Source organism: Lithobates pipiens, unplaced genomic scaffold, assembly GCF_037356315.1.
Source record: "Lithobates pipiens isolate NorthernLeopardFrog02 unplaced genomic scaffold, aLitPip1_a1.2 Scaffold_25, whole genome shotgun sequence".
Lineage (NCBI taxonomy): Eukaryota > Metazoa > Chordata > Amphibia > Anura > Ranidae > Lithobates > Lithobates pipiens.
This window is the reverse complement of record NW_027507787.1, coordinates 168,805,174-168,819,489: the sequence shown is the minus strand read 5'-3', so window position 1 is coordinate 168,819,489 and position 14,316 is coordinate 168,805,174. Positions and strand designations below refer to the sequence as shown.

General features: G+C 42.5%; 1 protein-coding gene across 1 annotated transcript in view; it reads right to left on the bottom strand.

Moving 5' to 3' along the window:
• LOC143930645 (transient receptor potential cation channel subfamily V member 5-like) overlaps positions 1–14,316 on the bottom strand; it is a 95,490-nt gene that overhangs the window by 17,975 nt on the left and 63,199 nt on the right. Inside the window, exons 6-10 of the mRNA XM_077455140.1 lie at positions 12,152–12,250; positions 10,442–10,614; positions 6,208–6,354; positions 3,768–3,980; positions 694–780 (exon numbers count right to left, since the gene is read on the bottom strand). Of these exons, the coding sequence (XP_077311266.1) occupies positions 694–780; positions 3,768–3,980; positions 6,208–6,354; positions 10,442–10,614; positions 12,152–12,250 (719 nt within the window). The remainder of the gene's footprint in view (positions 1–693; positions 781–3,767; positions 3,981–6,207; positions 6,355–10,441; positions 10,615–12,151; positions 12,251–14,316) is intronic.

Sequence of the window (14,316 nt, the reverse complement as noted above, 5' to 3'; positions counted from 1 at the left end):
AATTACCCTTACTAAGTATTATGCCGCGTACACACAACCGGTTTTCCCGTTGGAATAAACTCCGAAGGTTTTTCCGAAGGAGTTCCGCTGAAGCGGTCATGCATACACACGATCACAACAAAGTCCGATCATTAAGACCGTGGTGACATACAGCATGCATGACGGGACTAGAAAAAGGAAGTTCAATAGCCAGTAGCCAATAGCTTCTGTCTTGTAATTGCTTCAGAGGATGCGCCGTTTTTGGTCTGTCGGAACAGCATACAGACGACCGGTTTTTCCGATAGAAATTGGTTCCATCGGAAATATTTAAAACATGTTCTATTTCTAGATCCGTCACAATTTTCATTAAAAAAAAAAAGTTAGATGAGGCCATACACATGATCGAAATATACGATGAAAAGCTTCCGTCTGTCTTTTTCTGTCTGACATTCCACTCGTGTGTATGCAGCATTAGAATTGCCAATCATTAGCACAATTGGAAAGATTTGTGGAGACTGATCACAGACTGTTCCCTTACCTATGGAGAAAAAGGTCCCTTCACTGCACTTGTGCTATATTGTAAAGTCAGCTATACCAAGGATCTTTCCACACCTCGATTTTACCCACCAGTCAACTGTTCATCTATAGCTATAATAACACTTAAAGAAAATCGAATACAGAGACAGATGTTAGCCAATTAAATTCTGCATTTACCTTGAGAAATAAAAGAACAATTGCTCCAATAACACTAATTAGCTCTCCTGCCAGACGTAGGTGGTCTTCAGAAGTGAGGTAGGATTCCTGGCGAGATGAAGAAATTATTATGGTAAATAATCAATGTGGGCAACAAGTTATCCCATAGAACAGGCTTGAATTGGAAGCATTCATTGTGGGATTAGGGGATTGTTTATTTACGTTATGGCAATAAAAGCTATAAACGGATTGGCTTCTTTGCACAGCTGCACCAGATTCTGTGTGCCCCCCCATAGATTTGCTACGACTACCCAGCAAACACTGCTGGAGGACTTTGGTGGTACCTTACCTTCACCAGAAGATGTCCGCAGTCTTCTGAGTTAAAAGATGCCCGAGTTTCCTCAACCTGGAGGACTGAGGAAACGTTGTGAGGGCAGGATGTCATGAGTGTCATAACACTACATTCAATATGTACGATGCAGAAAGCGGTCTTAACTTCATCATGGCACTCACTTTAAAAAAATGTATAATATACTACCAGAGAGCCTTCAGGGGAGGCAGAAGGAGCAACTGGCGAGGAAAATTGCTCAGTCCCAAGTTGGGCTTTCAAGTAGAACTGAGTGGACTTTAACAGTAAGTGAAATAAGATTTTTGTTACCAAGCTACAGATTTTCAATTCTTCAAAAAGTGAAGTTTTGTGACTAAGGGACATCTATAAATGTTATTTGTGGCCATTCAGTACGAAATGTCTACCCTTGGTCTTGATTTCTTCCTGAAACATATCATTAAACTTCCTGGTATGTGAGTGTACTCAGGCACTGTCCCTACCACCTCGTATCTGTAGATCTGAAGTTTGAGATCTAAGGCTCTATTGCCTCTGACTGCTACTCTCAGGAGATTCAAAATGAGGTTTGTTGCTCACTGCTTTCCTTGCTGGAGGTTCTTATATGAGGAAGGAAATGCCTGCTTCTACCAAGATGGTGGCCTTCTCACAAAGACACAGTGGACAATAAATCATATATAACACGTTTCTGGAGATGGCAAAAAGTGAGTGGTTCTTGAAGCAACTACCAGCTGGAGACCAGTAGCATCATAAGAAGGCACAGTAAGTCAGTAATAAGGAAAGGTCAGCTACAGGGAGATCACAGGCAATTGGTGTGACTAGTCCTTTGCCTTCTTCCTACCCCTTTTTTGGGGAATAGATTATAGAGTTCAGTTCCTCTGAAGCCAGAGGATGTCATGCAAAATGCATTGTAAGAAGGAAATCAATAACATCAGTCTCTTTCAACCTTTTCAACACAGGGGAACACCTGAAATACATTTTTGGTCTCAGGGAACCCCTGCTAAAAATGACTATATCTACAACTCATGATACAGTGTGATAGTCAGTGGGAAGAATGTTCCTTACACTTGTGGTCATTGGGAAGAATTAGCCTTTACAGATAGCTAAAAATATTAATGGTGTCAGTGGCAACTTATCAGAGAGGCAGAAAATGCTCATTGCTCAAGAAACCCCTAGCAACTTCTAGAGGAACCCTAGGATTCCATGGAGCCCTGGTTGAGAAACCCTGGTCTATATATTACTGTCACTACAATATACCCTTATTGAGAGCAAAGGAGAGCCTAAGAGCAGTTCTTGACAAGTCTATGCTGCCAAGCTGCTTTGGAAAAATTAGAAGCTGAGTAACCAATAAATGTTGACGAAAAAACGAGCTAGAATTCTGTGGAACGCTCTGTGCTTATGTAAGCTATCCTTCACCGCACACCGATATAACTTGCTATGACTGCAATAAATGAACGAGTCAGCTAAAAATCAACAAAGAAATCCACAGAAGCTATGGAAAAACTATTTAAAAAACAGTACCTTTTTTTCTTTTTTATAACAGAGAACCATTTGTCAATAAAAAGCTATATTTCAATATAAAGCCCAAGCCTAGGCCAACCAATGCATTAGGTGTAAGATTGGGGATCATCATCAGCAATCCTGGAAACTCTCAAAAATTTTGCCTGGAGACCCTGACCAATTAACACGCTTACCAAGCCGATGGAAGATCCCTCTACCTTCTTTTTGGCTGATCGGAGTGGGAATGTCCATACTTGACTGTGACACAGTGGACAGGACCAGAGGGGTGACAATTCATAGGATCAGAGTGCTAGGAGAAAAACACTCTAGGAACTCTTGGGAATAGACCCATAGACTCCAGCTGATCAATACAATTACCGGGTCTCCAAACTTCCAGGAGTCACCAACTTGCTTGCCTAGTGGCTTACTGGAGTAGTTATGCCATTGACAGTACTCCGGCGACACATAGGAGGTAGGAACAGAAAGCGGACAGTGTTGAGGAGGCAAGGGGTAAGAGGGTGTCCAAATTCAGCCTCAACAGCCACTGAAGGACTGCAACACTGTTGATAATTCTCTGGGACAAAACACAATTTAGCATTTTTTTTCTTTTAAATTAATTAGGATATGTTTACCCCCCCCCCCCAAGGTATGATTCACACCAATGTCAGTGCCCACAGTGGTTATTAGGTTCTTCTGTTCCTTCAGGGATCCCAGGACTGTGATATACTGCTAAAACTTTCAGAACAAGAGGAGATTCAGGAACATCCCCTCTGTGATAAATGATCTCAGAATCGACATATATTACGTCTCTTACGGCTTCATAGCTGTCATTACTTAGCTACCATAGCCAGGGTTGCAGGTGATCAAGCATGGTCTGTGCTTGATTAGCTGCAGTGGAGGGGAAACAGGACTTGGTGAGCCCTTTTTGATAAAGCAATTAAATTTACATTTCAATGAAGAAAAAAATAACAATATAAATAAAAATAATTCATTTAAAAACAACCTTATCACCCTCATACACACCCAATTCAAACACACAACATATGTGTTGCACCACATATCGCAGTGAACATCAAGAGTGAGTGATAAAATTCTAGGGCCATATTTAACAGTTACCACCAAACTGACAACCTGTAAAGGCCTTTAAAGCATTTCCTATGGAGAATATTGCACACACGTTTTTTTGTAAATAAATGCATATTTTAACAAAGAAAAAAAATTGCCCAGATAGAAATGTCATTAATGTTCTTACATTTAGGGATTTTCTGACCAGTAAGATGATGTCCCTTGGATTAGTCGCATTCTCCGTTCTTAGTTTAAGGGGCCGGTTGGCACAAGCAAGAGAGACAATGATCATGTAAAGGACGTAGATAAAGGCCAATGTACAGAAATATGGCCAACCAAACCTCTGCCATTTTCTGTTGACCAATTCCTGGACTGGGGAGAGATCCAAAATGCGACGAGCCTAATAAAAGATGAAGAATTAAATCAAGAAGACCTGAAATCATGACTCTCACAATCTAAACCACCAATAGCGACAATGCGTAAATTAAATTAGGCTAAAAGTGAAGGGACAATTTTAAAGCTTAGATAGATAGGAGGAAGGATACATTTAAAGTGTATGTAAGGATAGCAGCATCTTTCTCCTTTGTTCATTGAGGGACACAGGAGTTCAGTAAAAGGGAGGTTATACTGCTGCCTATAGGAGGTTAGAATATTGGAAAACAGTAAAAGTTGTAAGCCAGTTACTGTATTAGCCCGCCTCTCCAGGTAACCAAGGATCTTTGTGTCTGCTAAGGACTTCCTATCTGTCTGTGCTCCGACTACTACAGAAGTCTAACTGCAGAGGTTCCAAGTGTGCCCTAACCCCATTTTTTAGTAGAGTCTGTCTCTGACCCTTCTGAGTCCCTAATGCAGGATTGGTCCCTATTACCATCTCTGATTCAAACATAAAGCATCATCAGCCTTGCTAGTTGTCCACACTTGCTTCTAGGGACACATTTTTCTTTGGACTTGGTCCACTAATGTTGACTACTTCTAATTCTTGGTCTGGTAGCATTTAATTCCATCTGTTTTATTTTATGGCAGAATTGTAGGTTGGACCTGCACTCTGTTCTTGTTCTTTTAGGTGAGAGCCTACTCCATCTCTTGATGGATGTGGCAATTCCGCTGTCTGGGGGGAGAGGGACTTCTCTAGCCTATATTTGGCATTAAACCATCAGATTCCTCTACAACATCATTGGTTCTCAAATTCCTGCTGGCCTTCTCTGTGACTATTGCCCACCCCCCAGTTGGACTGCTTTTGGACGTCCCAACTGTTACAAAATTCCTGTGTCCATCAATGGTCATCACATGCTTGATGAAGTGGTCCTGCAACTCTCCGAAACATTTTTTTCTTTGGTGTGATCATTCTTCAATAAAGAGTTGGATGTATTTGATGATCCAAGGTGTGCTGGCAAATAAGTACCGTATATACTCGAGTATAGGCCGACCAGAGTATAAGCCGAGGCCCTCAATTTACCCCCAAAAAACTGGGAAACGTATTGACTCGTGTATAAGCCGAGGGTGAGACATCCCTGTGTCCCGTCCGTCCCTGTGTCCATCCCTGTATCCCGTCCGTCCCTGTGTCCCGTCCGTCCCTGTGTCCCGTCCGTCCCTGTGTCCCGTCCGTCCCTGTGTCCCTGTGTCCCGTCCGTCGCTGTGCTGTGCTGTCCGTCCATCCCTGCCTACCTGTGCCAATCTGCAGCCTCTGTGTGCCACGCTCTCCTCCTGGCAGACGGCGGCCATTCCTCTGTTCAAAAGCCGCGCCTCCCTCTCTGTGATAGGCGGAACACTCAATTTCCCAGCAGTCAGTGTTCCGCCTATCACGGACATCCTCTCATCCTCGTCCATAGTATGAGAATGAGCGGATGTCCGTGATAGGCGGAACACTGACTGCTGGGAAATTGAGTGTTCCGCCTATCACAGAGAGGGAGGCGCGGCTTTTGAATAGTAGAATGGCCGCCGTCTGTCTGCTCGACACGCTGATCGGGCAGGCAGACGGCGATGACTCGAGTATAAGCCGAGGGGGGCACTTTCAGCCTCAAAAAAGAGGCTGAAAATCTCGGCTTATACTCGAGTATATACGGTACATTTGAATGGTGAAGAAATATAAAATCTCTTTTTTAAAGTTTTGAGGGCCCTATCTGCTTTCTTTTGCCCTGTGAACTACTTTCTCACAAAACTGAGACATGCTGGGAATAGAAGGATTTATACGTGGGCTGGGGCTAGCTTACAACATTTTCTGTTTGTCAGTCTCCCAACCTCCAATAGGCTGCTGTATTACTGGACTGATCAACTCAGATTTATTTTAAGTAAAAAAAAAAAACACGTATTTTCCTAGTTTTGGATAGAGCCCTGTTTTTTTGCAATGTGGAGTTGTTCTCCGATTTTCTGTCCTGCTTATTTATTTATTTTTTTACCAGACAGGAAGTGAAGGGAGTTCTCCAAAAGCAAAGACAGAGATAAACATGCTTTATTTAAATAGAGTATGGAAAGACTAGAACCCCCTGACAGATATCTCCAACAAAGTCCCTGAATAGCAGGAAAAACATGAAAGATGTTCTAATCCAAAGTTGAAAAATACATTTACAGCGACTTTACGTTGATTACAAAGGAATCACTCATGAATGCAGACATATTTGCATACACACCTCTTTTTTTTTTGAAGAGACCACCAGATCCAGTACGGACTTGGAATCCCCACATACATCAATATCCCTCAGGTCATAAAGATAGCAGCTAATGGGACCAAATGTCCACTGCAGTTGTCTCCTCTTCTGTACAATGTGCTGGAACATCTAAGGAGACCATTACAAAGTCAGACTCATTCAAAATTAACAATGCAGAAAGCGCTGAATGTACAAAATGAAGCCACCCACGTGTAAAGCATTTGTTATCTCAACACTTCATATTCCTGATATGTGCCTGCTGTAGCATGTACTTGTATGAGAAAGTATCCTGCTCTCTTTGTATTACTCCTTTTGTGTGAAATCCATGGTGTCCCTGCTAGTCCCTTTGATTTCCTATTAAAAAAACTGACCACACTAAGCAGGAGAGCACACCACGGTCAGTTCTCTAGCTATGCTGGGATCTCATTAAACCACTGGGTGGCACAGTGGTGTAGTGGTTAGCACTCTCACCTAGCAGTAAGAAGGGTCGCTGGTTCAAATCCCAACCACGACACTACCTGCCTGGAGTTTTTTCATGTTCTCCCTGTGCCTGCGTGGGTTTCCTCCGGGTACTCCAGTTTCCTCCCACAATCCAAAGACATGCAGGTAGGTAAATTGGCTTCTGTTCAAAATTGGCCCTAGTATATGAATGGGGACCTTGGATTGTGGGCTCCTTGAGGGTAGGGACCAACATGAGTGTGCAATGTACAGGGATGGGGACAATTGTAGACACTCACTCAGGTTGAACTGGATGGATTGGTGTCTTTATTCAACCTAACTAACTATGAAACTAAACGGGTTGTTTTACAAGGTGATCATTTACAATCAATAACTTTAAATTCACTATAGTCACATCACTAAAAGTTTTTTTTTTTTTTTTTTACGGTAGTTTTTTTTTGCTTTTTAAAGGTTGCACGTTTAAAAATTGATCATTTATATTTATAGGTTTTTAAAATATTTTAGCATCAGGCAAAGAGAAAACACATCTAGGTGCTCTGTCCTAATGATGCGGTGTCCTGCGCTGTATCCTGAGATCACGACATCACCCTTAGGCCTCTGCACATGTTTGGCGTAGCCCATTCTGCATAAATGCCAGTGTTTATGGCAAAAATAAGTGCAGCATATAGGTGTATGCGGAAAAAAAACATTTAAAAGTTTCTATTTTTTGCATATGCACATACGCTGAACTTGTTTTACGTTATCTTTGCAATATACCAAGCACAGCGGGGAACAGCAATTCATATGTATGGGAGGCTGTATAGTGCAACTGGTCTGCAGGGGAAAGATGCCGACATTTACATTGAACAGGTTCAGCTTTCTGTTACTGAACATGTGAAAAAACATAAGGGTATTAACTAAGGGGATCATGATATACAAGTTGAAAGTTAACACATAATTAGGGGCAGGAAAGTGGGTATGATCTGGGAGGGACCCTGCTGACTGATTGAAACAAAACAAAAGGATTCCACCATCCACACAACCAAGATGGATAGAGGAATCCTCCCCGCTGAGACATTGTATTCTGACAGAGGAGGCTTTCTACTGTCAGACTATATGGATCATCATGAAGATAGGTGACAATTATATCATTATACCATATATACGTAAGTTACTGTATGGTACATATGGGGTTAGTATGCTGTGGTGTGTCTGCCGGTTTGGTCGGTGAAGCGCCCCGTATATGGGATACTTAAGCGGGAAGGGGTGGGTCCCAAATGGACCATACAAAGAGAGATGTAGTGTTGAACTGAAGTGGGTCACCCTTTGGCGAGATTCGGGTTGCCACCTCATCCCTTTAAACCCAAATACATGAATTACAAAGGTTCTGAGGCTAATTGAATGCAGATAAGGCACCAAGTGTGTACAATTACCACCTTAATGAGCCTCAGAACCTGTGTAATCAATATGTGTTCGCTTTTAAAGGGATAAGGTGGCAGCCCTGGGCGGGAACCTGAATCGGGACTAGAGTGAGCAAACCACAGGTAGAAGGAAACTTAGAGAAGCTGAAAGGAATGAGACACCACAGCGGCATTGAGGAGTTTTACTAGACGTTAAAGCTGTATCACCATGCTTAGATGGGATTGCTGATTGAGTGAATTGTTTGGGATAATTGGGAATGTAAGGTGAGTAAAATCCTACAGTGTATAAGAACGGACAACAAAGTGTAACATTCATGTTAACCTTCTGGTGATGGAGAGTGAGAGGTAAAAAGAAGGAGAAGCAGCCAATTCCAGAGAGGAAGTGATGATGGCTGGTAATGAAGGTTTTTTCAGAGGGGTGGATTAGTGGCTGGATGGTCTACCCATCTAGCAGCAGGGAGAGCGCTGCTTAGCGGAACTCTACTATAGACGGGACCTGTACCATGGAAGTGCTAGGCTGAAAAAATGATACAGCAGTCTCCCTTCATGCCCTCAGGTTGAAGAAGAATATGTAACGTGCGTTAAAGAACTGGAAGGTCAGTGCTGCATGCTATCTTCTTCAAAATAGCTTTGATGCCGACATTTTCTACTCCCACTGGCCACAGTCAGGCCCCCTATTGTCTGAAATATAGTAAATTGGCTCTTTGTTTATAAAATTTGGAGACTCCTGATCTAGAGGAAGATAGAAATAAACTGTATAAAATATACTCTTGAGATTTACCTTTTCTTGTTTTAGATTTACTTTTTTTTTATTTTATCAACAGATTTTCATACGAATGCTTGTACAAAAATTCTCATCAATACATTCATTGACTTGACCAATGTATTTAAAAAAAAAAAAAAGATTCAAAATTTGATTTGCTTTTAACATTCAGTTTTGGAATTAATGCAATTTCCCAAAGAAAAGCCCATTCACTATTAGGAATTTGGAGGAATTTTTTTGTTTTGCTCCTTCAAATTTTCTCATCACTACGGTTGAACATAAATGCTGATTTGACCCCAACTAATGATTTGTAAATTTGACCTTTGATGAAACAAAACTAAACAAGTGCATGGCCAGCTTAAAGAAGAAGTATAACCAAAGCTCGTTTGGCTGGACTTCCCCTGTGGATCACAGGAGTACAATTAGTTTTGCACTCCTGTGACCCGTTTTCAGCAGATGGTTTGCTGAAGTCCACTCTCTGTGGACATCACAGAAGTTGGTCCAGGGTCCGTGTCATCACAACAATGGAGTCTGGATCTGGATCCTAAACCCTTCTCTTTTAATGTGCCTTAAAGCTGATGTTTAATTTGCCGATTAATCTGCTTATATTTAGTTTCCCATGGTTACCCCCCTCATTATAAACCCAGAGATGTTATCACCGGGTCTCTGTGCTTCCCAATGCAATGTAGGCAGCATGGCTAGGACAAGGGGTGGGCAGGAGCAGTGGCTGCCCTGGATGCAATGGTTTATTACAGGGATGGGGCCACCCTGACCCTAACCCTAAGGGGGGTTGCGGTTAGCATCTTTGACCTGGGGGCGCTGGATGACCTTGTCCTGGCACTGGTAGGCAGATCATTGCTGGTGGGAGGGGCTGGCAGGATGCTTCCTGATAATATCACACTACTAGTGTCAAGAGCCCCATCCCCGATGCAAGCATTAAAAGGGGTTACGCAAATATCAATGCCATGATGGGTGGCTGTCAGTCTAAGGGAGTGGACAATCACAGGCTGTATTTGCATGCAGACTGCCCTTGTAATGCCCATATGTGATACGGAACCTCCGTTATTGAAAGAACTAAAATTTAATGAATGAAGGGGATGGGCCAGGGACAGGGTAGCAAAGGGATAGATGGTGTCGAATGTCTTCCAGTCAGGAAATAAAGGCAAGGCTGGAGGTCAGATTTAACAGAGTCAAAAATAGGTCCTTCCTTTTAACCAATGGCAATTGGATAAATCCTTAAAATACCAAAATTGTATAACTAACATTTTTTTGTTTAAAATTTTAGTAGTAAAAACTCTTTTCACAGAGAGACAGTAACCTCTTTTCTTCCAACTTCAAATGGTGTATCCATGCTCAATGAATCAAGCGTAAGGAGGCCATCACTGAATGTGCTCTCGGTCTCAGTTTGTCTAATAACGGAGGTTCTCCATACTTTTTCCCAGCTCTACATTCCCCTCTCGTCAGAGTTATATCTTGCTGCAGACCAATGATCATGGATCCACTTGGCCATTTTGACCCATTGCCATTATGAACCCCTTAATACAATAACAATGAATATCTCTACTATGGAGGATAAACCCTTCCGTATACATACCACAGTGTTACCTTCTACTGCCGCCATTTTCAGGGGTGTAAGCCCATCATTGTTGGTGATCTCCTCTAAACCGGGCCCAAACTTCTCCTTGTGATGGCCCAGGATGAGGTCATACATCTGACAGGCTGACATTTTGTTGGGCTGTAAGGCCAAAATATGGAGGACAGTGTTCCCTGTAGGAGGAGAGAGAGATCAGAGAACTAAAATCAGATAAGTGGTACAAATTTTGAGATACAGTTACATATACACATACATTAATTATATATATATATATATATATATATATATATATATATATATATATATATATATATATATATATATATATATATATATATATATATATATATATATATACACACACACACACACACACACACACACACACACATACTGTGTAGGTTTGTTGTGTTAAGTAGAATCTGTTTGTAATTTTGAACTGGTACATTTTTAAAGTATTGCTCTAGTCAAAAAATCTATTTTTAAGCTTTTTGGAAAACATAGGGAAGGGTTATCACCCCTGTATAATTTTTTTTGCCGTCCGTCTTTTTTCATCTCCCTTCCTGTTGTCTCCTTCCGTTTGCAAGTAGGAGCCGTTTGTAAGTTTAATGTTCGAAAGTAGGGGCCTACCCTATATGCTCTGCAGAAATTTGGGCCTAAGGTGTTGGTGTTGCCACAACACTGTAAGCCCTCAAAGTGACTCTTGGTGGGTGCTGGAGCACCCTGCTGTGAACGATTATATCAAGAATTGTAATTACATGCCATTGTTAAACAGTGGTAGAAAAATTGGGCCTTTGGTGGTTATGGTGGTGGTGGTGGTGCTGGTGCCACAACACTAAGTCCTCACAGTTACTCTTGGTCGGGCCCTGCTGTGAAATATTATATCAAGAATTGTAATTACATGACCCTGTTAAACAGGTGCTGAAAATTGGGCCTTAGGCACTGGTGATGGTGTCATGACACTGCAACCTCTCCCAGATATTATAGTTGGAGTGCAGGAATGAGCCCTGCTGCAAAGCATTGCATCAACATTTTTAATTACATGCCCCTGTTAAACAGGGGCTGAAAAATTGGGCCTAAGGCACTGGTGCTGGTGTATACTGTATACTCAGGTGTATACTGTGCAGGAGGGACACAAAACCCCACTACAACAGCGCTAGGTTCCCAAGCAAAAAGACACTGTCCCTGCCCATCTTGCTCTTTCCCTGCACGCCAACGCCCTACACAAGACCGCAGCACTGGCGGCCTTATATAGTGTGGGGCGTGTACTAAACCACACTAAGCTATAATTGGCCACAGGCATCCGGCCTGTGCCTAATTATGGCTCTCCTCACTTCCGGCGCTGTGATTGGCCAAGCATGCGGGGTCACAGTGCATGCTTGGCCAATCATGAGCCAGCAATGCACTGCCATGGAGTAGTGCATTGTGGGCCATTTGCGCCACACGAATATGGTGCGAACGGTCCACAAAGTTCTGAATTCGATGAACAGGCGAACGGCCTGTGTTCGAGTCGAACATGCGTTTGAATCGAACACCGAGCTCATCCCTACTCCTGAGTATGTTGCTGGTTCAGCTGGGGTGCTGGTTCCAGCTCCGATTCCTAGTGCCCTTTTAAAGACCACATCAGACTCAAGTGCTTAAAGAACTAAGAACAGAAAGATGTATAAGTAATGACAGAATCAGTTTGTACAGCAGAGTAATAAACCTCACCATGGGAATCCTTGGCCTCTGCATCGGCTCCATGCTGCAGTAATAATCGGACCAGCTCTGCATTCCCCACGCAGGCAGCAAAGGAAAGAATGTGTTCTCCTGTCACAGAAAAATAAAGAACTCTTTACTTTTGATTCTTTATAATATTACTGTTTTTTTTTAAAGTAGATGTAATCCCAACCACACACATAAGCTTTAAAAATCCATGTTTAATATTATCTAAGATACAGTAGCTCACAAACGTGAGTACACCTCTCATATTTTTGCAAATATTTCATTATATCTTTTCATGTGACAACACTGAAGAAATTATAGTTTGCTACAATAAAGTAATGAGTGTACAGCTTGTATAACAGTGTAAATTTTCTGAACCCTCAAAATAACTTAACACACAGCCATTATCGTCTAAAAAATGCTGGTAACAAAAGTGAGTACACCCCTAAGTGAAAATGTTAAAATTGGGTCCAAAGTGTTAATATTTTGTGTGGCCACTACTATTTTCCAGCACTGCCTTAGCCATCTTGGGCATGGAGCGCGCCAGAGCTTCACAGGTTGCTACCGGAGTTCTCTTCCACTCCTCCATGATGACATCATGGAGCTGGTGGATGTTAGAGACCTTGTACACCTCCACCTTCCATTTGAGGATGCCCCACAGATGCTCAATAGGGTTAAGGTCTGGAGACATGCTTGGCCAGTCCATCACCTTTACCCTCAGCATTTTTTAGCAAGGCAGTTGTCTTCTTGGAGGCTGTTTGGGGTCATTATGTTGAAATCCCCAGTCTCCGAAGGGAGGGGGATCATGTTCTGCTTCAGCATGTCACAGTACATGTTGGCATTCATGATTCCCTCAATGAACTGTAGCTCCCCAGTGCCAGCAGCACTCATGCAGCCCCAGACCATGACACTCCCACCACCATGCGTGACTGTAGGCAAGACACACTTGTCTTTGTACTCCTCACCTGGTTACCGCCACACACACTTAATACCATCTGAACCAAATACGTTTTATCTTGGTCTCATCAGACCACAGGACATGGTTCCAGTAATCCATGTCCTTAGTCTACTTGTCATCAGCAAACTGTTTGTGGGTTTCTTGGGCATCATCTTTAGAAGAGGCTTCCTTCTAGGATTATAGCCATGCAGGCCAATTTGATGCAGTGTGTGGCGTATGGTCTAAGCACTGACAGACTGACCCCCCACCCCTTTAACCTCTGCAGCAATGCTGGCAGCACTCATACATCTATTTCCCAAAGACAACCTCTGGATATGATGTTGAGCACGTGTACTTAACTTCTTTAAACCATAACGAGGCCTGTTCTGAGTGGAACCTGTCCCGTTAAACCGCTGTATGGTCTTGGTCACTGCTGCAGCTCAAGGTTTCAAGGTCTTGGCAATCTTCTTTTATTCAATTAACAAGTTAAATCAGGTCCTTCCTGTTATAGACTGACAATGCTCTCTTCTAGTCTACCAATTTTCTTCTTTTATAGACATCTGTCACACTTCCAATGGAAACCAAACCTGGCAGTGTCAACACACATTACACAGGCATGGCTGACCATCAGGAAAACCTGTGTGAAAAATACCATGAAGCCATTGTTGGAGTGCATGTAGGCAGGAAATAGCTGCGTCACTGAGATGCAACAAAAGGAGAAAAATGGTTTATGTCTTATTTTATTGGTGAATACACGACTGTATTAATCCAATCCTGCACTAGCACCGAATTTCAATCCTGCTTTTCTACCTTGAAATGTCAAAACTTTGGTGGGCAGTAGAGAATCTACCATTTGACAGTTAAATAACAGGTACATGGCTTAGCGTTAGGAAATGCTTGGCTAAACCTTAACGTGTGCCAGCTCTATGTACAGTATCCCATAAACTTTGACTTGTACAGGCCCCATGTATAGGCTAAACCTTAGTTTAAGCAAGCCCCGTGTATTGGCTACAACTTAGCTTGGGCAGGCTCCACTTATAGGCTAAAGCTTGAGTTACGCAGGTCCCACAGTATAGGGCAAACCTTGATTTGTGCAAGCCCCATGTGTAGGCTAAATTTTGAATTGTGCAGGCCGCATATATAGGCTAAACCTTGACTTGTGTGGGCCCCATGTATAGACTACCACCATCCCACTCCCTCATTATAGGACTTGATTTACAGGAGCGGGAGAATT